We start from the raw sequence: 26,451 nt of genomic DNA on the forward strand, positions 1-26,451 counted from the left end.
GTGATTCATCCCTGGGGAGTGCACATTTTTTAGCACTCTTCAAAATGGGAATTCTGTTTTTAAGACAGGCTGTTAGGTAGGCAATTAATAGTGTCTGCCACTATTACTGAACTCCTTTAGTATGATCAAATAGCTATTATGCACAAATGTACAATTACAACTCTGATGAGTGCAAAGGAATGACTGGTGCTATGAAATGAAAGGGATTTAATCGAGCCTGCCCACTCTTCTTCAAATAATTGATAATTAGGCTAAGATGTGGAGAAAGTTTCAGAAGTTAGGTAGGCAAAGGGGTTAAGGTATAGTAGAGTGGGGGAGGGAGGAGGAAGCATTCCACGCAGAGGAAGCATATTGTGTTTATGTAAATTGAAAGGGCACGTAAATGTTCACTGCTGTTCTCACTAGTCACTGGTCGGTGAAGGCCTTTGAGTTACTTCTAGGGGTAGAAGAAATTGGTAGACCTTGTAGATCTACAAGTAGGACGCTGAAATACTGGAATTTCTGAAAAATTTCCATGTGTTGAAGGGACAACAGAGCAGATTATTTGACTTGGATTGTTTTACAAAATTCTTGCTGTAGAGTTGCCATATGTAATGCGCTTACAGGCAAAAATCAGGCTGTCACCCCTGCTCCTTCTAACAGTTGCCTGCAGCTAGAATCTTTAGTTGATATCAGTTAAAAACATTAAGAACAGCACCCTCACTTCTCTGACACCTTCTGCAATGCTAATTTCTGTACTTGATACTTACATGATTCCCATTTAAAAATTTTTGATACAGTTGAACATTAAATGAAAAACAATGTTCTCTGAGATTTTGTGGGTTTCCCCAGAGAGACAATAAAATAAAATATCTTTTGGCTTCAATACACATAGAATTTTTGTGGACACTGGGCTATTCTCTGCAAGGATAAAATGGTAGTTTTATAAATTTGTCCAGGAGTATACAGCTGTAACCAATGACTAAAAGTGACCTCTTTTGAAAATTTGCAACTCTATTATCAAAAGAATGCATCTATTACATAATTTAATTATTTAAAAAGTATTCATGATACTAGAATTCTCCTAGTGTCTACCCTTTCTGGCTTACAATTCATGAAAATTTCATTTTCATGTTTAAAAATTTGGAAGTTTTTATTTAAATCCTGTAAAATGTGGCAATATTGCTATGGTAGATAGGATACAGGCTCAACTGTTCTGACAAGACTCCAAAATAATAGTGGCTTAAAAAAAATAACAGCTTGGGGCCGGGCGTGGTGGCTCACGCCTGTAATCCTAGCACTTTGGGAGGATGAGACAGGCAGATCACTTGAGGTCAGGAGTTCAAGACCAGCCTGGCCAACATGGTGAAGCCCCGTCTCTCCTAAAAATAGAAAAATTAGCTGGCTGTGATGGCACATGTCTGTAATCCCAGCTACTTGGGAGGCTGAGGCAGGAGAATTGCTTGAACCCGGGAGGCGGAGGTTGCATTGAGCTGATAACATGTTCCTGGGCAACAGAGTGAGATTCTGTCTTAAAAACACACAAACAAACAAACACAAAAAACAAAATAACAATTGGAGATTCATATGGCAGTTGCATAGGTGCCTTCTATCTTATTGATTTACTATTCTAATATCAGTTTTCCCCTCATGATCTAGGAATGGCTACTTCAGCTCCTGGAATTACATTCACATTCCAGCCAGTGGCAAGAAACAGAAAGAAGGGAAGGGTACATTCCTTCCCTATAAGGGAATAACTCAGATGTTATCACCTCACTTTTGCTTGTATCCTTTTGGCAAGAACTTAGTCATATGGGTACAACTAGCAACAAGGCAGTTGGGAAACAATGTGGAAATATGTCTGTGTGCCCACTTAAAACTCAGAGATTTTCTAAAATTAAAAGGGGGAGGATGAATATTGGAAGGCAGTAACATTCTGTGCTATAATCACCATCTTTTGGCAGTTGCCAAAAGAAGCAGTTGAATAGTTTTGAACTTAGATGTGAGTATATAATTTGGGGTAAAATGGGTGTCTGTGGAGACACAATTATATTTATGCCTGTTATACCCTATTTTATGCAATTTTGTATCCCTACCATCTAGCATAGTATACTACTAAAAATAAACACGTAAAAATATGTTTGGAATGAATGACCATCCTTCTTTTCTTTTCTTGTGCAATCCGTATTAGATATGTATTCTTTTTTTACACTTGCCGTATATTCATCCTTATCCTTATTTCACTTCCCTTCTCAAAGGGGATTCGAGAGTCGAGGTGATCATAGTTCATAGTATGATAGAGGAGTACTTTGTATCTCTGTGTGTTTAAGTCTGTATGTAAAATCTAATAGGAATCTGAATTAACTTAAAACAACAAAGGACCAGTTTTCCCTATCCCCAAATTGACAGTTTTAACTTCTATTATCATGTTTTCATTATCAATAGAGTAGCTGTATTCTTTTGAGTGTTCAGTACTGTGTCTGAGAATTCTGCAGAAGTTTTTTAATTGATACCCAAGGCCATTAATTGGTTTGTGAAGATGTTTTCTCTGCACCTTACGTGTATATTTTATGTATTGATCAGCTATCCCTGGAGAAGATAAGATAATCTGAGGAATAAAAGTGTTCTGACATGATTGTTTTTTTTTTTTTGTATCTCAGAATTAGGTATTCTATAGACATTTTGATCATTTATCTGGTTTTTGGCCTTCTGTTAATATACAGATTCATTTGTTCATGTGTTAATTTATACTACACCTTTTTAATAATTCTTAAGTGTCAGGTGCTGCATTCAGTGTTGGGAGCATGAGGATGCATGAGACCCAGTGTGCACCTCACTCAGCTTCGTGTCAATGCCACACCATGTGGGGAGTGTTGTGCCAGGCCCCCACTGTGGGGTAACTGAGGGGGAAGAAAGGAGCTTGTGAGGCAATGGGGGCAGGCGGGATGCTGACATGATTCATGTGAGCCTTGATTGTTGAGAAATAATATGGCAATAGTTCCATTTGATGGGAGTGATACATACAAAGTGTGAGTTAGAGATGGATTGGAGAGCTGGATCATGGAGGACCCTTTATACGCCATGCAGAGGAGTGGGCACTTAATGTCGCCAGGTCAGTGGCTTTCAAACCTTTTTGTCCACAACCCATAGTGATGCATATGTTTTTACATGGTGATTTATTACTAGGCCTGGACCTAACATTTGCAGGGCCTGGGCAAGAGGACAAATGGTAGCATAGATACGTACAGTATAGCTAAATAGTTAAAACTCAAGGCAAAAAACTGTTAGAAAAGGATATACCAACCTATCTTGACACATACACCTTATAATGAAAAATGATACCAAATAACTGAGAGTAATGCAAATTTAAAATTAATTTTGTCTTCCACCAAAAGACTATGAATTTACCCTGAGGAAATGCCAGGACAGTGGTAACTGGGCCAAGCTGGAGGAGAGGAGGGAAAGGCTCACTCAGCCTTCTCTTCCAATGGCCATGGAATCTGTAGATAAATACCTCCTTTCTCTTGGTCTTTTTTGGGGGAGGGGCACTTTCATTTCTGCCAGAGGCTCTGGGCCCCCACCCATTCCTCCTTCTATACCCAACAGCCAGGCATCGAGTTCCAAAGTGATCTAGTCCATGACAATCCAGTCCAAGGGCAACCTCTGGCCCCCAGGTGCTCTCAGCCACTCACCCTCACAGGAGGGTTTGCATTAAGAGTTCTCTGAGCAGGAATGTGAAGAAGTATTGAGACAGGGGACCCCTGCTTTCTATGCCACACCTTTTTCCCATTCTTTTAGGGCCAAGGGGTCCCTCCATCCCTCAGGTCCAGGCTCTTTCATTCAGCTGACAACTTTTGGCCACTCCTTGGACTGGAGGTACACACATGCTAGTAGTACTACCTGACCTGAAGAAGGGGCCCATGTAGGTCAGAGTAGCAACTTAAGGCCATTTGGGTAGAGAATGATGGTGACGCTGGTAGTCAGAGATTCAGGTGGAAAAGAGAACTTCCTGGCTGGTGGAAAACAGCACAGGCAGAGGAAGGCCAGAGCAAAAGCTTCTTGCTCATCATTGGTGGATCTGAAGGGAAGGAGAACATTGGTTATGAGGTTATTCAGCCAAGGAAAGGCCTAAAGATGGTGAAAGTGAAGATAGAGAGGAGGGGAGGGATGTAGAATCCGCAGGTCTTGATGACTAATTAGATATTGGGGTTGCAGAAGAAATCTAGAATAATGCCATCATTTTTGATGAGTGCCATTTAAGGCCACAGTGTGACATTCAGGTAGTATTTTGTTTATTGTTTGGAAATATGGGTCAAGATATGGTCAAAGAAGTGTTTTCATTTGGATAGTTTGTTAAGATGGGAATTTCTAGGCCCCACTTACTGAATCAGAATCACCAGGAGAAGTCCTGGGAGTCTGCAGGTGAGCAAACTCCTGCGGTGATTTTGAGACACATGGGTACCCTAGAGAGTGGGAACAGTGTTTCAGGTGGCCTGAGGGCTGAACTCTGGTGCTCACCAATACTTAAGGGACAGGGAGAGGAGGGGAAGTGACAGACAGACACTGGAAAGAAGTGGGCAGTATGTCCAATGAAAGAGAGAGGTTTAGTAAAGTAAGGACGGTGACACGGCTTGTGCATTTAACATTGGGAAGCTTCTGATAAACCTTAGCAAAGGCAGATTGCACTGATTCAAGGATTGAATATGTTGGGAGATTAGGAAAGGGAGATAGATGATATAGGATATAGTCTATACATCTTTTTTACATTATAATTTGATTGTAAAGCCAGATGAAAGAGGGATAACAAAGCAAGGCACAGATTTGAAGGAGGCCTTTAAAAACAGTTCTGGAGCACTTATATGATGAAGGGAAGAGGAACCTGTGGAGAACCAGATACTGAATATATGGCAGAGAAAAGGAGTAATTGATATAGCCTGGTTTCAAAGGAGGTGAGAGATGCATTTTAGGACCCAGGAGGAGGGAAGCTTAAGCAGAAGGAAGAACACCTCTGGCTTCTATACAGTTAAGAAGGAGAAAGGGCATGCATAGATGCAAAAAATTCTCTTAACAGACATTTGAACACAAACTCTAGTCACAATTTAGGTGTTGTGGCTACAGAGGTTAATAAGGCATGGCTATAGTTGAGTGGGGGAGATATACAAGGAAACCAGCAAGATAACATGTGGCAAGTGTTGTTAGAGTTGTGCTAAGAGATGGTGGAAACACAGGGGAGGGCATGAGACAAGGCTTTGCAGAATTGGAGAGAGGGCAAAATGTGAAAATGGGTTTGTACCTGAAATAGAAGGTAGGGACATGGAAGACAAAGGTTGAGATGAGGACTATGGTAGGGCCAGGACTTAGGGAAAATGTGCACCAGGATTACGGCAGTGGTGATTGGTAACCATGGATGCAATTTTACATGTACATGTATATGTGTGTATTACATATTACACATATATGTGTATATATTTTACATATACATATATACACACACACACACATACACACAATCATACAATTATAAGCATCAGCTGAAACTTTGTTTGGGAGGACTTCAGAAAATGAATGTTTATGACCAAGGAAGCTTCTTGCTTATCCTTCCCTTTCCTCCTTTGATGACTTTTCTTGAGGCTAATTTAGGTACAGAAAGCCACCGCTTCCAAAAGTGCTTTGGTACCCTGGCATAATTTCAAAGAAATCTCCTTTCCCACTTAGTTAACTACATTTCTCCAGGAAAAAAAAAGTCTTGTCTGTCAATGTAACATCCTTTAACAGGACTCCCGCTGGTTGGTTCTTGTATCTTGCTGTGGCAGCTGTGAACATATATACTATTGATTGTTGATGTGTGATATAAATCCGACTGGAGCATGCCCACTAATTGGTTTGAGAGCTAGATATAGACAATGCTGTTTTATAGTAGCTTGTGTAGATAGGCCTAGTCATAGGGTTAATTCTGCTTGACAGCACATCAGCAGCATCTTGAGAGTAATTACCTAACAGAAGTTTTCCCACAGCCGAACTGAGAGCTTCAAAGGCTTCTGAATTTACAACCAGTATTAACCAATATCTGAAACATAATGTTCCCACAAGAGCTCAGAATTTTTTCTCCTTCTTATTAAATGTACGGGGTTACCAGGTTCATTTGCTGTGTGCTAAGAACTTAGTGAAAAGTTACTTCGTGTTGAATAATTTCAAACCTTGAATAATAAAGAGAATCATTATGAATTTGGTTTTGTATTGCTTTATTATCTTACTGAAACAAGTTAATCTGTAAAGATCAGGTGCCTTTTAAAAAACCGTATTGTATCCTGTTTCACCCAAAAACAAATTTAAAAAGTTAATGTCTTTTCCATATTATGCTATCTGTATTGATATTTGCATATTTAGAGGGCCTAGGGTAATGCATGCATATAAAATGATTACAATACATATATATTAACATTTTAGAAATATACACTGAAAAATGTAACTATTACCTCCCCTCCCAACCACACCCCCCCCCCCGCCATGAAATAATTGTTCTTTTACAAACAGTTTTTATATTGTAAAAACTTTCTTTCTCTTTGCAGGTCAGAAACCAAATTTGACTCCGGTTCAGGTATGTTTACATTAATAATGCTATTCTGAATATATTTTATTTACATTATTCTCTGAGGAGTAATTCATCAGATCAAGAACCATTTTGATTTTAAACAGACTAGGCGGTCTCTTTCCAAAACGTGAGTCCCACCTCAAAGCAGGGCTATTGACTGCATCAAATCATAATTTGAGGTGTTCACTTTGGAGTCTTCATAGCTCTGCAATAAGCATTACATGACCTATATCTGCAGAGTTTCATTTTAAAAGCAGAAGTGGGGGTTATACATACTAATTGCTCAAAGTAGATTATTATTTTCTCAGTGGACAAAGCCTGAGTAATTTGAAAATTCTCTTTAGGTTGTCACCAAATGTGGGAGATGGATGCATTTAATTCAGCAAACTATAGAGAGTTCAAGCCAATAGAAATAGAAATTTGTCTATGGTTTATTAGCTTGTTTTCTCTAAAAAAAGTTTTATTGCTAGATGGGTGATAGAAAATGAAGGTCACCTTAAGCCATTATTTTGAATCTATTAAGACAAAATTTACATTCTCACAAGCAGTGGCATATCAGCCTCTTTAGACATTTTCTTTTCATTAAGCATGAAATGTAGCTATATAATTCTCAGGTTTGACTATGTCATTATGTCGCTTGCTGAGATTTATGTGCTTCAAAGTTTCTGATGGCATTTACAATTAAAGCACAAAAATTGCCTCATATTTCATACAAAGGAATTATGTATGCCTTTTGGTAGACTGTTAACAGATAAATAAACATTAATTTTTGAATTCCAGGAGAAAATAATTTACAGAAAAATATATAACTTGTTGAATTTACAAGTAACATTTTTACTCCGGTTCAAGTTTCACTATATTGTAACTTTAAAAATGTTTTTACTTATTATATTCACAAAGGAACAAGTGCTATATATTCTTTTTGATAGTAGTGTTAAGGAGACAACACACTTTTTCTTCTTTATAAGCCTTTTCTTTCTTTTATTGTATGGTTTTGTGAATTTGGTGAGACTCATTAACTATGAAGTCTGTACATTTGAGTTAACAAATTTACCTAGTTTGATAACTCCAGAAATCTTTGTATCCTGTGTCTTCTGCAGCCTCTGAATCAGATGTATGAATGGTAGTATAAGATAAACATTTTTGGTTGAAAACACTGACTATATAGAGACTAAAGGTGGGATGGCATTGTGTCAACTGTTTGACTCCTTGATTCACAAATGGCTCAAAATAAGACGAAAAATCTTTTTCATTTTTTAAGTTAAAATCTTGAAGTATAATTTAAAAATAAATGAATAAAGTTGGAGAGTGTAATTTTACCTAAAAGTTACATGTCTCTTTTTTCCCTGCCAGTCACCAAATATTTATTAAGAACCCACTTCATTATGATCTGATGTAATTCCCTAAACATCAAGTCAGAAACTGGTTTTAGGGTACAGGGTATGGAATATAGCTTTTAAAAATGAATACGTCCACTAGGTTCATCTTGAAGGTAGAATTGAAGGTAGAACCTGGAAGTAGTGTACAAAACTGAAATATTAGGCAGCTATTGTCAAAGTCAGACAATTTATGTTAACTTTTCAAATCCAAATTAAAGTGTGCTGCTAAATTCCTGTACTGAAGGTAAGTATTTATCATGAAAATAGTTATAACAGCTGTACAGGCACACATCTTTCACTCTTGTGACCAAAGATTTTATGCATGACTTATTTTTTTTCAAGTTCTTATTTAAAAAAAACTATCATGGACAACATCTGCATGTCTTTGAAAACTACAAAGTTCTGTACTCTGAAAAGTCTTAAAGGGGAATACTGATTAAAAGTTTATTTGTTCTTTTAATTTTAAACTTAAATATGTTGTGGAAAGAATTCAGATGTTTTCAAATTAAGAAACAGGGAATTATTTTTTCTTATAAGCTCCTTTTAGCTTATGACTGAAAGAATCATGACAAAGGAAGCTAGAAATGTATTCTTTGACATCCTATATCATGAAAATTTTGGTTAGAAATAAGGTAGCATAGGGCCGGGCACAGTGGCCCATGCCTGTAATCCCAGCACTTTGGGAGGCAGAGGCAGGCAGATCGCAAGGTCAGGAGATCGAGACCATCCTGGCTAACATGGTGAAACCCCATCTCTACTAAAAATACAAAATAATTAGCTGCGTGTGGTGGCATGTGCCTGTAGTCCCAACTACTCAGGAGGCTGAGGCAGGAGAATCACTTGAATCCAGGAGGCAGAGGTTGCAGTGAGCCGAAATCGTGCCACTGCACTGCAGCCTGGGCGACAAGAGCAAGACTCCATCTCAAAAAAAAAAAAAAAAAAAAAAAAGGAAATAAGGTAGCATATTGGAACAATTAAATAGGTTCAGATTCTCTATTGTGCATCAAATACAGAAAGTAAACTAGGTCTGTCTAATGTTGTATACAGCTGTGACAAAGCAAGATTTTTAAATGAAGGAATATGCCAATCTTACCAGGAAAAAAAAACCATAAAAAATAAATACTATGGTCAGTGACCAGCCATAACAGAAAGGAGTTCAAAGTTAAATTTTATGTGTGTGTGTGTGTGTGTGTGTACTCACACACCCACACCCCCACCACACACACACAAAGTATATCAAGGAAAGTACCCAACTTTATGCAGAGCTTACAGCACAACATTTTTACTTTATGTAAATGAGTTTTAGGCTGTGGAGTGAGATTCATGAGAAAGGAAGGAAAGTTTTCATTGCCAGCGCATGGTAAAAAGTTTCATTTGTTGAATGTATACCAAATGATTATCCTAGAAATTGATTTAAATTTTTTCTGATCAGAATTGCATCTTTTTTTTTTACAAAAACAAATCCTCAACCTCCTGTGCTTTTTAAATTAACAATTTTTTATAATTAAAAAATTTCAACCATGTATAAAAGTAGAAAGCATAGTGTGATTAGCACCCATATAGTCATCCTCTAAATGTTACTTTTGTTAATTATTTGCCGAATTTGTTTTACCTTTTTTTGCTTGAAATATTTTAAAGCAAAATACATACAGTTCATGTGATTTTTACAATCCAGAAATTATAGATGGTCTTGACTTATTAAAAGGAGTTAAAGTTTTGAGGTTTTCATCTATTTTAGAAATTTGAGTGACATACACATTATTGTGTAAAGGATCATGGCATTTTCATGTCCACATCCAGTTGAAAACTCTTTGAAAGTCCTATTTGTGGTGAATTGTATAGTTAAGAAAACCTTCAACCAGAAGGCAGAGGCCCTGAATTAATTCTGACCTGAGAACTCCAGAAATTTTCTATTCTCAAAATTAGTTAAAATGTCAGCTGCCATTTAGCTGTGGTCTCTGTGTACTGAGTAATATACTGACTAAAAACCTTTTCTGTTGATTTATAACTCAATCACCTAAAGTTTTTGGCTTTGCCAATTGAGAACAGTCAGCTTACCTTCTTTTTAAAAGGAGTTTTAAGGTTTCCATTTTATACCTTTTCCTAGTTGATGTACTGATGTTGGCTTGCCTAGGATTGTGTGGAGTTGGTGATTTTACTAATAGAGTAAAACAGACTTCCTTTTATGTTCAGAAGTAGCAAGAAGCTATACTCTTCTCCCCACCTCCCAAGAAGGGAAGTTAGTTGATGCTGGAGGAAGCAGAGCATTGAGTTTAATGTAGTGATTAAACATGAAAGCCATATATCAAATCTCAGGAGAAACATGCTTTTGAAAGAGGCAGAGAACTGTGGAGCATATTGCATGATAGGCTATATAAACAGAGCCCTGGAGGTCAGTGTGTGGATGCAAACCAATTAAATAAAAGAACTTACTGGCTTTGCTTTCTATCATCTGGATGGGGAGGATCATAAGTTAACATGCACAGGATTGAAGTGTAAACTTTGCTTAAATAAGCTAGGCACCTTTGGAAATTTCATTAACTCTTTCAATCCACTGCTAACATATACTTTCAAAAACCAAAGTCTCTGGGAAGTTTTTAAAAAATCCAAAATATTTGTTCTCTTGGCCCTCTGTACATACCCAATGACAAAGAGTAATGGACTAGTAATGAGTAGGATGGAAGAAAAAGTGAAGGATGAGGGTGAAAAGACCAAGAGTTGGCTCTGTCGCCAAATTTCAAGAACATGCACGTCTCTCAAACACAAGCCATTTGGAAAAGCAGAGCTCTTGCAAAATAACTGAAAAAAGATGTTTTTCTCTTCTGAATTCTGGGTAAAAGGATATAGGTGGAATTTACTAGTCACTAATATAACATCAGGATATTGTTATTTCTGTTCCAATAAAGTAGAATAGCTTTAGCTTTCTGACCAAGAAGAATCTTATTTATAAGTTAACCTTAACTTATTAACTTATTTATAAGTTAATAACTGGATGTTAAGGACAGCTTGTACCGTAATTCTGTGGTCCCAACCTTATCAGGCAATGTTTGGGTGAGAAAATGAAGTACCAAGTTAAATGGTATAGATTCATGGTCCATAAACATTCAAAACAAAGATTTTTTTTTTCTATAGAGTCATGTTGGCTGAGAAAGTGAATAAGCTTATGTTTAGTGCTTGTTGATTCTGGGCTGCTTGGAATAGCTATACTAAGGAAATGGGCTCATAGAACACAGCAACTCAAAGGTATAAGATTTCATGAAAGCGAATTATGGAGGATTAAGAAACCTAATGAGCATGGTTTAGTGTGCGGAGTTGAGGAGGGAGCTCACTATTAAATAAAGCCAAGAGTGTAGAAGGTTAGGCGATCCTAAAAGACATGATTATAAAAGGCACAACAGAATATAATTATGCTGAAGGAGGGAGGGCGGAATCCAAGGAACAAAAAGCAGCTAGTGTCGCTTTTAGGATCTGTAGTTAAAAAGGAATCTACACCAGGGTAAGGAAATCAAAGAACACAATCAGTTAAAGCTTGAGGCAAAAACATAAGGGCAGGGAAAAATAGAGTGGGGCTGTTAAGGTAGTCACTAAGTTGAAGGGAAATGAGGAATTTGAATGTAGTAGAAATAGAGTTTTGAAAGCTTATTAACAAATGAGAGAATTTGCCTAACATAGTAAACTTTCCTCAAGAACTATTAATAAGGAAAATATTTTCAGTTCTTGTTAGCATGAGAATATGTTGACAATACTTTTTAGCTGTACAGTTTAATATCTTCATTTTAAATTTCTTATTTTAAACTCATAACATTGAAGAACAAGGAAATAAAATATAAATATTTATATAAGAATATTGAAATCTGCATTTGGGCATCATTTATAAGCAGAAATAAGAAAAATATTGACTATTCATCTATTCATTCATTCATCATATATTTGCTGGGCATACCATATGCCAGATGTTGAGGTTATAGCTGTGAACAGGGTGGATAAAATTCCTTCTTGTCATGGAATCTTATGCTGGTTGGTTGGTCCATGGTCCATTATACAAATTCACATGAACTTACCTGCATACTTAACTGAGGAGGCCTAACAAGACTAAAACTTAAATCTAAATGGTGAGTCAAAGACCTCTTGATATTTAAACATAAGCCAATTTATTTTAGATTTAGACAAATTCACCTTTCTTTACTGTATTCAAGCGATATCATGCTGTTTTCCACAGACTTTTAAGAGAACAGCCTAATAATGCTAATGGTTAGGGTGTAATTTTTCTAGCGTTTTCAATAAGGAGTGACATTTTCCATTTGATTATCATCTTTAAAAAATCAACTTAGATGAGAACACACTGAAAAATATTTGTGAATACGGTTCTATTCTTTGTTTTTGTTTATTTCTTTTACAGGATCCTATTCAAGATTAGCCTGAAAAATCAGGCAACCTTCTCTATAGCAATCTTTCTTTCTTTCTTTCTTTCTTTTTTGAGACGGAGTCTTGCTCTGTTGCCCAGGCTGGAGTGCAGTGGCGCGATCTCGGCTCAATGCAAGCTCCGCCTCCCGGGTTCACGCCATTCTCCTTCAGCCTCTCGAGTAGCCGGGACTACAGGCACCCGCCACCACGCCCGGCTTTTTTTTTTTTTTTTGTATTTTTAGTAGAGACGGGGTTTCACCATGTTAGTCACATCTCCTGACCTCGTGATCAGCCCGCCTCGGCCTTCCGAAGTGCTGGGATTACAGGCGTGAGCCACCGCGCCCGGCCTATATCAATCTTTCTTGATTGAATAGAATCAAGTAAAGGGGACATGGCTCTTCATCCCGTTTTATAAACTGACTTGACCAGGAAACAGCAAGGCATAGTGGCTAAGTGCTGAGGTTTGGGTCAGATAGATGTAAGTCTCTCTTTCTAATAATTTTCTATTGATTTTCTCAGATTTCATACGTACCCTTATGTCACATACTTACATTTTGTATTTTTTCTTAGAACTAGAGCATTTAAAAGCTATGAATTTCCTTCACTGGAGCTTTAGTTGAGTCCTAGAGTTTTAATATTTTATTTATTTTTATTATTTTTTTAGAGGCAGGGTCTCTATTGCCCAGGCTGGAGTGCTGTGGCACGATCATAGCTCACCATAACCTTGAACTCCTGGGCTCAAGTGACCTCCTGCCTCAGTCTCCCAAATAGCAGGGAATACAGGTGCACACCACCATGCCGGGCCAATTTAAAAAACATTTTTGTAGAGACTGGATCTTGCCATGTTGCCCAGGCTAGTCTCAAACTCCTGGCTTCAAGCAATCCTCCTGCCTCAGTCTTCCACAGCACTAGAATTAGGCATGAGCCACTGTGCCCAGCCCAATATTGTATTTTAAATAAATGCAGTTTTGATTTTCTTTTGGACATGATAGTTACTTAGGAAACTTTTTTTTTTAATTTCCAAATTTTCTACCTTCTACTTTTATTAATGTTTTTCAGTTTTATTGTTTGGTAGTCAAAGAATTTGGCCTTACTACTTTTTAGAAAGTCTGTTATTCAGTACTTATTAAAGTTTTCTTTTTTTGGCCTCCCATGTATTTAATTTTTGTGGCTTTTTTGTTGGAAAACTATATTCTCTGCAATGTAAAGGCTTCAGTGGACATTTATTAGACAACCTGATTCATGATAATTAATCCTTTGTATCATTATTTATTTGGTTTTTATTTTATCTGACAAGGACAGTGAAAGGAATGAGTTTGTAATTTTTTTTTTTTTTTTTTTTTTTTTTTGAGACGGAGTCTCGCTCTTTCGCCCAGGCCAGAGTGCAGTGGCGCTGTCTCGGCTCACTGCAAGCTCCGCCTCCCGGGTTCACGCCATTCTCCTGCCTCAGCCTCCCGAGTAGCTGGGACTACAGGCGCCCACCACTGCGTCCGGCTAATTTTTTGTATTTTTAGTAGAGACGGGGTTTCACCGTGTTAGCCAGGATGGCCTCTATCTCCTGACCTCGTGATCCGCCCGCCTCGGCCTCCCAAAGTGCTGGGATTGTCAATTTTTATTTTACCTGAATTCTGCTTCTTTAGATATCACCATCCCTGTGTTGTCAGCTCCACATACTCCATAAGTCTGGTGGCAGCCAATTTACTTGGGACACGCGTTACACTTGTCTCCTTGTAGAGAACATTACTGCAAAGCAATGCTCATAGAAATGAAGGCTGCTAAACTAACACAGGAACAGAAAACCAAATACTGCACGTTCTCACTCATAAGTGGGAGGTGAACAATGAGAACACATGGACACAGGGAGGGGAACATCACACACAGGGGCCCGTCAGGGGGTGGGGGGATAGGGTAGGGATAGCATTAGGAGAAATACCTAATGTAGATGGTGGGTTGATAGGTGCAGCAAATCACCATGGCACGTGTATACCTATGTAACAAACCTGCATGTTCTGCACATTTATCCAAGAACTTAAAGTATATATAAAAGAAAGAAAGAAATGAAGGCTGCTGTAAAGAGGAAACATGTTATTCCAAACTCATATGTGAAGCAAGAAGTTGCTGCAATTACGACCTGTAAATACAAGTGCTCTCCTCCTGCCTCATATCTCATAGCTTTATAAGGAAAGAGGCTCTGAGACTTTATATGATTCAAATGTTTGTTTTCTCCACTGAAGATCTCCCCCTGACTACTCCATCTGTTTGGCAAGGTTCTATTTACCTTTTAATGCTCACCTCAAACATTACTATATCAATTAAATGTAGCCTTCCTTGACACCTTCCCAGCAGTCAGCCATCTGTTTCTCTGTGCAAACGCTAGCTCTTGTAGCACTTACCATCTGCAGTAGTTATTTGTGTGGATCTTTTCTCTCTCTCCAAGTCTGTGAATTTCTTAAAGGCAAGAACCATGTCTCATTTTCCTTTATAGCCTTGATATCATTTTTTATTTTTTTGAGACAGAGTCTTGCTCTGTTGCCCAGGCTGGAGTACAGTGGCACAATCTTGGCTCCCTGCCTCCTGGGATCAAGCGATTCTCCTGCCTCAGCCTCCCCAATAGCTGGGATTACAGGCGCCCTGCCCCCTCCTCCGTCCCCCGCCCTTCTGCAACCATGCCTGGCTAATTTTTGTATTTTCAGTAGAGATGGGGTTTCACCACTTTGGCCAGGCTGGTCTCAAACTTCTTATCTCAAGGTATCCATCCGCCTCGGCCTCCCAAAGTGCTGGGATTACAGGCATAAGCCACAGCGCCTGGTCTATAGTATTGATGTCTTGTATGAGATAACTACTCAATGAATAAAAGTTCCATGAAGTTGGAAATTTTTGTTCTTTAATAGTAATAGAAATACATAACTAACGATGCAAGATTTATTCTCCCCTTTTATAGTGTTGAGTTGCTGCTGGGAAGTGGCTACAGGGCCAGAGTTGACAATTTCCAGGCCCTTTGCATCTATGTGGAGACATGTAACTAATTTTTACAGTAGAATGTATGTCATTTTTAGGTTAAGGGGATTAAGTAGCCAATATGCTTTCCTTATATCACTTTTCCTCTTCTGAGGTTAACTCATAGTTACATGTTGAACATGATGCCATCACAGTGTGGAAGGAGTTTGGATCCACACATCATACTTGGAGGAGATCCATGCAGGAGAGCCATTCATCCTAGAATATCTTCATTGGACTTCATATATTATGAAATAATTTTTTATGATAAGCCACTAAGATTTTTCTATCACTTATTATAGCAGCTAGTGTTACTTATGTTGACTAGCCCAGTGCTTAGACTAGTCCTTGGCAAAAAGTTATTTGCCTGTAATTATTATCTAGTGGCAAATATCCCTGGATAGTTTTTGGATAAATGATTGAATGAGTGGCCAGGAATTACATTATCTAACCTGAAGATGATCCTTTAAACCAAGGATCATACAAAAATAGAATACTATGTTCTATATAGTCATCAAGCCTATCAGCTACATATTATCACAATAATGCAGTATAATAGGTCACCTCAAAAAGTGGTGATTTAAAACAATAATCATTTATTCATGCTTACATGTCTATGGGTTGGTTGGGTGTTGGCTGGCACATGCTAGTTGCAGGTTGGGTCCAGGTCTGTTCCACACTTGTCAGTGATGGTAGAAGATAAGAGGGCAAGCCCAACTATGCAAGCACATAATGATATGATTATAAAACACCTTGAAAATATAAAATGTAGTACAGGTTTGTATATGGTTGCGATGTGGCCATTAGTAGGCCATTAAAAAGGTTGCTGGCCACACACAAAAAGTAGCATTAATGGCCTTGGTGAATTTTTTTGTGTCTAGTATCTGGCTATTAACTTTCAGGCTCAGAAACCTAGATGTTTCACTATCTCTCAGGGATGGGCTCACATGGACAAACCCAGAAGACTGATGGATGAAGCCAGAATGCTATGTATTTCTTTATAATGAGAAATGTAATTTTCACATGAGTGAGAATACTTACATCTGCATGATCAGTGTCTTCTTTTTTTGTAAGTAATCCAGCTATATGAGACACAAAATCGCAAGAAAAATTCACTTGATCAGTTTACCAACATAAATCTTTAATGACTGAAATTTCCTTACTGTAACATATATCAGCCTAACGCTAGATATCTTTGAGAAGTCGAATCAAAATGGAGGATTGCTGTTGAGTACAGACTAAGAACAAAGAAAACAAATTGAATGTTTAGTTTTATGAGTTCAAGTTAACAATTATCTATCGCCAAATAGGGATGGTCCTGGCTAGTGAGACCTCTTATGACTTAAATTTAATTGGCCACAACTTCATTCAACCATCCTTCCATCCATCCATCCATCCATCCATCCATCCATCCATCCATCCATCCACCCATCCACCATCTACCCATCCATCTATATAAAAGATAGCCTTGCTGTTGGACCTGGACAATATACTGCAAATTCATTGCCTAAGACCTTGTTTCCAAATTCACAGAGCAGACCTTGGAAGCGATTGTAGAGCTGACAATTTACAGTTTAAATGTTTCCTACCTTATTGAAATAAATATTAAAATTTTAGTGGTTTAACAAATCATGTCAGTATACTTAAATTAACGTGTAGAACAAGGTCAGTATATAGATCAAAATATAGAACATTTCCACCTATTATGTTCCCTTATAACTTTCTTCAGTCAGTCCCCACTCATCAGAGGTAACCACTCTTCTGACTTCAGTCACCACAGATTAAAGTTCCCTGTTCTTAAATTTCATATAAAATAGAATTATATGGTATATACTCTTTTTTATATGGTGGCTTTTGCTCCATATCATGTTTTTGAGATTTATTCATGTTATTTGTATGTTATCAATAGTTATAGCTGAGTAGTATAAATTGGGAAGTATATTTTGCTCCAAGTTTGGCTACCATTGATGCAGTTGTGTTTACTGAGCAGTCTTGGTTTCTAATATTCTCAGGCCCAGAAGACTGTTATTAATATATTGAACCAGCGTGTAGGCATTTTTACTTTGACTCAGTGATCAGTCATGATCAGTCAGTCAATTTGCATGTGCATGTAGAGCACTTACTCTATTTAAGACATGGCGAAGGACATATGAGTATGAGACAGTTTCTACATTTGTGGAGCTTATAATCTAATTAAAGAGATGAGATATATACATATGAAGATATCTGTAGGTTCAGGGTAATTTGAATGGTTTCAGCAATGGAGTCCTAAAAGAATTTAGAAGACATGAATTACTTTAGAGTATGGTGATTGATTGGGGCAGTTGCATGGTGGAGGTAGAACTGAAATAATCAAGGGTAGAATATGGATAGATATAAATAAAGAGGAAGATAATTTTAAATAGAGGGCCCCTTAAGGTCAGGCACAGAGACGTAATTGCTAAATGTATTTGAGGAACAGTAAGTAAACCAACTTGCCAGAACTGGAGTATTTTTGTTGGGGGGTCCTGACGTAGTTGGGAGTCTATTAGAAACCACAGGCTTGGCCAAGGCAGGTGGATCACTTGAGGTACAGGAGTTCGAAACAGCCTGGCCAACATGGTGAAAACCCATCTCTACTAAAAATGCAAAAATTAACCAGGTGTGGTGGTGCACCCCTGTAATCCCAGCTACTTGGGAAGCTGAGGTGGAGAATTGCTTGAACCCGGGAGGTGGAGGCTGCAGTGAGCCAAGATCGCACCACTGTACTCCAGCCTAGGTGACAGAGTGAGACCTTGTCTCAAAACAAAAAAGAATTGGTACTTAACTCTGTGGCCAATAATAATAATGACAATGACAGCAAAACAATTACAAAATTGATTTTCTGCCTAATATGTAATATGCTCTGTACTGTGTTTAATATTTATTAACTCATCTAATTTGCATAGACCATACATTATTATTCCCATCTTATAAATGAATAGACCAAAGCACAGGAAGTTTAGATATTTGCCCAAGGTCACATAGCTAGTAAGTGACAGAACTGGGGTTTGATCCTAAGTAGTCCGATTCGAGAGTCTTAACCAATATGCAGTATAAAAACCTATAATATGAGTTGATGGGATGAAAACAATGTTTTATGCTTTTTTAGTCATACACCCTATTCCCACATGACATACTTGCTCACACAGTCACATGTAGTTGCAGAAATCTTCTCCCCCTCCAAATAGTTACTCGGATTCAGTAGTCTGTTGAGAAATGGATTTTGAAGGTACAGTAAGAATTTTAATTAAAATAACATGCATTTATTCCCCCAGCATTAAATTTCCTGCTGAGAAAGATATTCATGAAGGATTTGTTGCAAAGAAATGATAGAGGAAGAGTTAACTGGTTCTAGAGGATTTATAATAATTTGTTTTAGACTAAGGCTTTATTTTTGACATAGATCAAAATTAACATAATACAATTAATACAGTTTACTATGATTTTGACAGGAGGTGAAAGTACTTAACTTGTATTGATAGATATTTATAAATTGGAATGAATCGATGATCATGGTCACCTTCTTTGGGCAGCAGAACAAGGATTGTTTGGCTATTCATTATAATTGAGATATCTTGCTCATTCCTGGGCAGAAATAAGCTACATTCAACTGCAACGTGTAGAAAATTTTGCTATAGCACATTACTTGGTTGCAGGCTTAAGATTTTTAACATCTTGCTCCAGTATGAAAGTATTTTATTTATTAAGGTACAAATGTAGCAAAACTATCAGTTATTTGCTTATAGTATCAAAATATTCTAGTAAAAATCCTTTAAAATGATAATGACTTTTTTGTTCTTATGTCTTGATAAATTTTTCTTCAAGTCTTTTGTATTATAGAACTATCCTAACATTTTATAAGACGTTCTTTTGATTTTTCATTAATTTCCCAGGATAGGAGTAAAAAATTAACACATTTAAAGTAAATTTTTGCTTAATGATTGCTAGTCTTAGTGAATTTTGAATGTCTATGTTTTAGATATTCAAGTATTATTCCTTAATTAAGAACTTAAATAGCCATATGGCCTATATTGTATTCGATGTTGCAAATTAGTAAACTTCTATTCTACTTGTACTTTTGTTTTTGTTAATATTAAAGACATACTTAATTGATATATATTTAAGATGTATAATTGACATTATATTTTCACACAATAGCATGTAATATTGTTTGTTGAATAAGTCATAAGTGAATGAATGACATATGGAATAATGTTTTGCCATTTCCAACCAATGTGAAATATTTGACGCTAACAAATATCATCCTTTTCTTCACAAAATGTGTCTATATATTACCATATTACCTTGCATCTAAATGATTCACATTGTGGATGGAAGGCTATATGTAGATGGTGAGAGATAAAAGAGACAAGAAAATTTAATGACAACAAAAATATTTTGTGGCAGAACATAGGAACACAAAACAACAATGTAAAGATTCAAGTTTTATGGCCTATCAGTGGTTTTTCTACCAAAAATAGTAACCCTCAGGTCCTCCCCAGTCAATCAAAAATAGACTTTGGAGTTTTATTCTAACTTAGATTTAAATTTATTTCTATGTTAGAATAGTCTGTTAAAATTATTTTCCCCTGTGTTGTTATATACTAATAGTAAAATACATTTTTACAGTGTGAATGAAAGTGGCATTAAAATTCATTTAAATTTATACAGTAGAATTATCTTTTTAGGAATTTGTTTAAATTTCTTGTATTTTGTGGCTTGTTTGATATCACTTTTTATCTACATATTTGCTTTTTCAATTATACTACTTAGGAATTTATTCAATTTTTTTTCATCACAACCACCTGTTTAGTTAGCAGTATCCCTTGAAATATTGTGATGATATGTGGCTTTTACTGATTTATTAGATTTGTTGGGGATTTTTTTGTTCTTTTAAGTAATGTACTAATATATTTATTTTTTCTAGCTATATGGTTTTATTTTTTCAGGGTTGTAGAAGAATACTACATATCTAGAACTTAGAATTGCCTATAGTTTCCAGCATATATGTTATACACACACCCCCACCACACACATGTATATATATACATGCATATATGTGTGTATATATGGATATATATGTGAATAAAAATTTCCTCCCAAACGTTTTAAAATCAGGTTAAATTTATTTATGATGAAATATGATTTTTTTCCAAAAGTTTTCTTTGCAAAATTCGTATGCATTTTATGGAATTTAAGAATTTTATAACTAGCAAATATAGTTATGTCAAATATGGAAGCAACTTCATAGAACTATAAATACATTATGATTTTTTATTAAAATGATATAAATTTTTATGACCAAATGTACAAATCAAAAAGGAAATTTTAACGTCAAAATGAATGTGATTTCATCGATTTGTAATTTTAATTTACCCGTGCTCAATTTCACAAATGTTTGTTGATCACACACTCTGATTGAGCTTTGTGCATTGCCTTGAACAAGCTAGCTGTAAAATTTGTAAAATAGTTTAGTGTCTAGCAGAAATAACTCTTGGCGTAGAAATATACTAATGGTAGGGTAGTCTTTCATGATTGTGATAAGTATGAAAGAAGATTGCCTCTTTCTGAAGCCTGTTTATTTTGTAGTTAACAAGGCCAGGGGAGACTTTTGATTATTTTTTGCTTGCGTGCCTACACATACCTAAGGAAAAAGTAATCACAGATCCCAGTGTCACTTTAATTATGCCATTAATTTAAGTGTTGATTCAACAGCTATTTACTGTTCACAGTATTTTAGTATTTGTAAATTTCTTGGTGGTATGGGTAACAATAAATGGATGTTTTTATCTAAAGTAGGAAATCACATAAATGAACAAAGAGATGCATTGTTAGTAGAATTTTTTTTTTTTTTTTGAGATGGAGTCTCACTCTGTCACCTGGGCTAGAGTGCAGTGGCATGATCTCGGCTCACTCCAACCTCCGCCTCCCTGGTTGAAGTGATTCTCCTGCCTCAGCTCCCAAGTAGCTGGGATTATAGGCATGTGCCCCCACACCCGGCTAATTTTTGTATTTTTGTAGAGACGGGGTTTCGCCATGTTGGCCAGGCTGGTCTCGAACTCCTGAACTCAGGTGATCCACCCGCCTCGGCCTCCCAAAGTGTTGGGATTACAGGCGTGAGCCACCGCCCCCGGCTGAATTATTTTAAATGTAGAGATATGCTGCTCGATAACAATCAGCTTTATTATTTACTGTACATGGCTGTATATTTTGAGGGAAATGTTTTAAGACAGATTATATTCTTAAATGTGATTAAATGTAATCCCTATTTTGTAACCAGTTTTAAAGAAATAATATTTTATGCATTTTCAAAGTACTTTAATTTATTTTGTAGAAATTCAAAGGACATTATATCTTTTATAAAAAGATTGGTAGGAACTTCCTTTTCTATTTTATTCTTCTTACTGGTAGATTTAATAATTTTCCTCTTTTGGCATGATTTTTTCGAAAGATATTTCCCAATTCATATGAATTTTGATATCTATTATGTGTCACCATACAAGTAATGAGTCTATGTAACAAAAAGATGAAAGCTTCTATATTTATCTGTTATCTACATTTGTTACTAAGAGTCAACAGGATGGCTTTATATAGGATGATCAGAAACAGGAAAGCTGTGGTTTAGAAAATGTTTTAATCTGTTTCAAATAACTTAGCAGGGCAATATGGTAAAAATGACATGATTAATGACTGAAGAAGATTAAAATATTTTCACGTTCTGTTTTTAATGACCTCTATCTTAAGTTTCTACCCTAAAATTTACAACTAGTAAAATATTATAGGAAAAATATATCATTCATAATCCTCTTGAAGTCGTGTTTTACCTTATCAAATTGTGCCTTCTTTTTAGCCAAAAATAGCATAAATGTAAAACAAATTTTTAACTGAAATATAGCTTTTGTGATATTCTTAAATACATTCATTAAAGTGTTAATATTTACTAGGTTTAACATAAAAGATCTAAGATTATGTTTTCAATTAGACAGGGTAACACTTCAGTCAGTGTGTAATTTTTTAAAATTTATTCTTACAGCTAGGCAGATCTTCATCATTTGGAAACAGGCCATTTTAGAAAGTTTAACTCTAAATGTTTTCTAAGTGCATAAATAGGTGGCATGTATAAGTATTAATGTTGGAGTTTTGCCCATTGATTCTTGTGGCTCTGTCTTTTTTATCCAAAGATAATGATGTGTATTCAATCTCTGTCATATTTACCTAGAGGAAGTCTTTTTAATCCCTCATTTTTCTCCTTCACTGAGGTTATGTGTAAATACTACATAAAATAGCAAATGGAAGGAAGTCTGTTTTGTCTAAAGATACCATTCATCTTAAACAAATACATCAGCCTGTCTCCGAAAGGATAGTGATATGGGTTTTATTTGGTGGGAGAAGGAGGAGGATGGATAAGACCAAAGCAAAAATATGTGGCAAATTATATGAACTGGTATTAAATCCCTTTAAAAATTGGTTACATTTTTCTGATTGTTTCTGCTTAGGGGAATCACTTCAATGCCACCCGACATTGTTACAGCACCTCTTAATTTTCATTATTATTTGCATATTTATTCATTCCTATTTTCATAGTTAGGAAAACTTGTATTGATTTATGACAGAAATCTGAAGCTAATCTTTAATTAGATATCTTAAAGCACCATTTTCTGGAAAGCCATATATATGAATTTATAATTCCAGTATGGGAAAAAGAATGTATTACCTTCTCTTAATTATATCTGCTTTTAATTTTCATTATTTCTAAATTTAAACTCCCACAGAATTAAATAAAATAGCTTTCTATAATTTGCTATGCTGTGAATTCTTTTGGGACAGAGGCCCTGTTAAATTTATCTATTACTTTTATCCCCAACACTAAAAAAATTAAAATGAATTAATTTTTAATTGCTTACATTTGCTTACTTATATTTATTGTGAAAACTAATATATTTGGTGTTACTTCTGCCATCTTGTTTCCTCTTTATTATGCCTCCTTGTGGTCTTTTTCCTTCCTTTAGTTGGATTAAAGTTTTGCCCTTTTAAGAAAACTTCTAGTTGTATGTTAAATATACTATTTCTGTTTATTCTGTCTACCATCTAATTCTAACAAACATATTTGACCTTATGTTTTTTCTGTTAATATTGGGAATTAATTAATATCTATAACTTCCTTCATTTCAGCATGAGAACTTTAGTACACTTTTGTCTCTGACCCCTGCATGCTTCCCGTTATGCCTCTACTTACTTAAAAATCATTTTTTAAGAATTCTATTAAGCATTACAGCATCATTGTTAACTCCTGTTTAAACTTAACTATTTAATTTTACCTATTTATTTACTCATTACTGTTTCTTGTATCCTGTCTTTACCTTTTTTAGACTTATTTTTCATTGTGCTGTAGTTCTTCTTTGGCTATTCTTTCAGAAATGGTTCTAGATAGCAAATATCTGGGTTATTTTATATGCAGATTGTTTATTTACAACTCTCATGATATCAGAAAGGATTAGAGGCAGAAGACACACCATTACACATGTATTCTTTAAGAGTAGTTATTGGTAAAGAGAACTTACATGATTCTGGGATCTTTATGTTGCTTCCATTAAGGGTGGACTCTTTTTTCTTTTGAATGATAAACTTTTTTATAGGTATGCTTTAAATTTAGTTTATAACTCATTTTCTAAAATTTTTCTCTTGGAGAAAAGAAGGAATTTGTTAGGTATCATATGGTTAAAAATACACTTAAACAAATACTTCATAGGCATCTTTTCTATGCAATAAATATCCAGTATTGAGAAGGAACATATTAAATAGATACCTGGTTTAGCGTATTAAGATATGCATCTTTTCATGTTGTAGCTTAAATTTGAGCTTGCTGGTTCTTTTTTTTCTTTAAGAGTAGTATTTTTAAATTAAATACATACAAGTTAAATTTTAAAGAAATAGTATCATCTTTGATTAAATCAGAATACACATTGCATCAATTTTTAAGTGTTATTACCATGTTTGGATACTTAGTTAACAACATGTTAGAGCAATTCAAAGGATCACAGGATTTTACTTTGTTTTTCTAGTTTACAAAGACTAATGTAGCAAAGACCTTTCATGTCAGTTTTGTCATAAGTGAAAGAGTAGAATTATTGGTTACACAGATACATGCACCTTTAATATAGACTATATATCCTGATATTTCTTGGTCTTATCTCATTATTTCAATTCTGAGTTTATTTATGTAAGGCTATTGTAGAGTTAATGGGTGACAGGATTACAGTACAACAGCAGTATCTCATTTTAAAAACACTCAGGGAGTAAGTTTGACACAGCAAAGAATATAGTTTGAGAATGAAAGGCAATGAACAAGGGGAAATAAAAAAATTAGCAACATGAATAAATAAATATAAAATCAATGAAAATAATGGCTAAAGAGTCTACACATTTTTATGACTTTTAACTTTTACTGTGAAATAGCCTTCCAGAAAAATTGTGCCAATTTCTGCTTTCACCACTGTGTGTAGTATTTTTTTTTCCCCCTTGGACACACTGACAGTTGCTGAGTGTTACTATTATCTTTTTTCTTTCCAGCTCTGAATATTTCTATCTGTATTTTCTTTGCCTATCTGATAGGTAAATAGTAGAATCTCATTATTTTAACTTGCATTTTTGATGACTAGGGAGGTTGAATATTTTTATTCTTATGTACATTGACTGTTTATAATTCCTTTGTGAATTGCTTATTAACTTATTTTTCTTTGGTGAGGCTGGAAATAAGAGCAGGGCTTGAGTCAGACAGACCATCATTTGAATCCTGGCTCTGTCTTTTAAGCACTGTGTAATTTGGGGCAAATAATATAAACTCTCTGAGCTTCAATTTCCTCATTTGTAAAACAATATTTATAATTATAATGCCTACCTCAATGTTATGAGAATTAAATAAAATAACATAGAGTTAAATCACTTAGCAAAGTGCTTGGTATACATTAGTGATGCTGCTGATAAGACATAAAGCTGGAAATATTTTCCCAGTTGGTTGCTTGATTTTTTTTTCCTACAAAAATAAAAAATAATTGTAATTAGTGTATGTCAGTCTTTTCTTTCTTTTATGGTATTTACTTAGGGTTTATACTAAGAAAATTGTTCTTCACACCAAAGAGTATAAAAATATGATGAAAGTGTTTTTGAATGTGACTGCGTTCTAAATGGAATCATCAAATTTAGTTACACAGACTAAGAAAGAAACTAATAATTTGTAATCTTTCTATTTCTTTAGGAAAATATTAGCATTCACTGTTGTTGAAGAAATCCAGAAACATTAGTTCACATATTTAACAAGTTTAAAAAAAAATGTTTTAAGACTGACAATACATTCCCCTAGATTATTTGTATATTTAGGAAAGGTCTCTGTTATTCTCTACGGTGCTTTTGTGTCCACCAGAAAATGACGTTGTGTTTGGGCCAATGAATGAGAAAAAGGGTCCTCTCCTTCCCACCCCCGCACCCCCGCCCACACTGCAGCTAAATGACTCCCGTGGGTCAAGGCAGGTACACAGCCCTGGGAGTGAGGGGAACAGGAGCCGGGGTTCAGCTCCCACTTGTTTCTTCCACCGGGTTCCTTGTGCACTGCCCAGAGTGCACCACTTTATCAGATGGGACTGTGTTTCAGTGTTATCTCAAAATGGTTCTTGAAATAGTTTGAGAAATTAATGATTATTTTATCTAAATCCACTTGTGTAATTCAACTAAATTGAGCAGCGTTTTATCCAGGCACTTTTATAAAAGAAAAGAAGCCAAGTGCAGTGGCTCATGCCTGTAATCCTAGCACTTTGGGGGCCTGAGGTGGCGGATGGCTTGAGCCCAGGAGTTCAAGACCAGCCTGGGCAACATAGTGAGACCCCATCTCTCCAGGAACATACAAAAATTAGCCAGACATGGTGGTGGGTGCCTGTAGTCCCAGTTACTCAGAAGACTGAGGTGGGAGGATCACCTGAGCCCAGGGAGGTCAAGGCTGCAGTGCGCCATGATCGTTCGCTGCACTCTAGCCTTGGTGACAGAGTGAGACCCTGTCAAAAGAAAAGCAAGAGCAAAAAGCAAGAG

The 26,451-nt window shown here is 36.0% G+C and overlaps 1 protein-coding gene across 3 annotated transcripts in view; it reads left to right on the plus strand.

Moving 5' to 3' along the window:
• Positions 1-26,451, plus strand: part of MSRB3 (methionine sulfoxide reductase B3) — a 184,551-nt gene that overhangs the window by 79,797 nt on the left and 78,303 nt on the right. For all 3 annotated transcript variants that reach the window (XM_031000968.3, XM_055358470.2, XM_055358469.2), the window contains one exon: positions 6,549-6,577. In XM_031000968.3, coding sequence (XP_030856828.2) covers positions 6,549-6,577 — 29 coding nt within the window. The remainder of the gene's footprint in view (positions 1-6,548; positions 6,578-26,451) is intronic.

This window comes from Gorilla gorilla, chromosome 10 (assembly GCF_029281585.2).
Source record: "Gorilla gorilla gorilla isolate KB3781 chromosome 10, NHGRI_mGorGor1-v2.1_pri, whole genome shotgun sequence".
Taxonomy (NCBI): domain Eukaryota; kingdom Metazoa; phylum Chordata; class Mammalia; order Primates; family Hominidae; genus Gorilla; species Gorilla gorilla.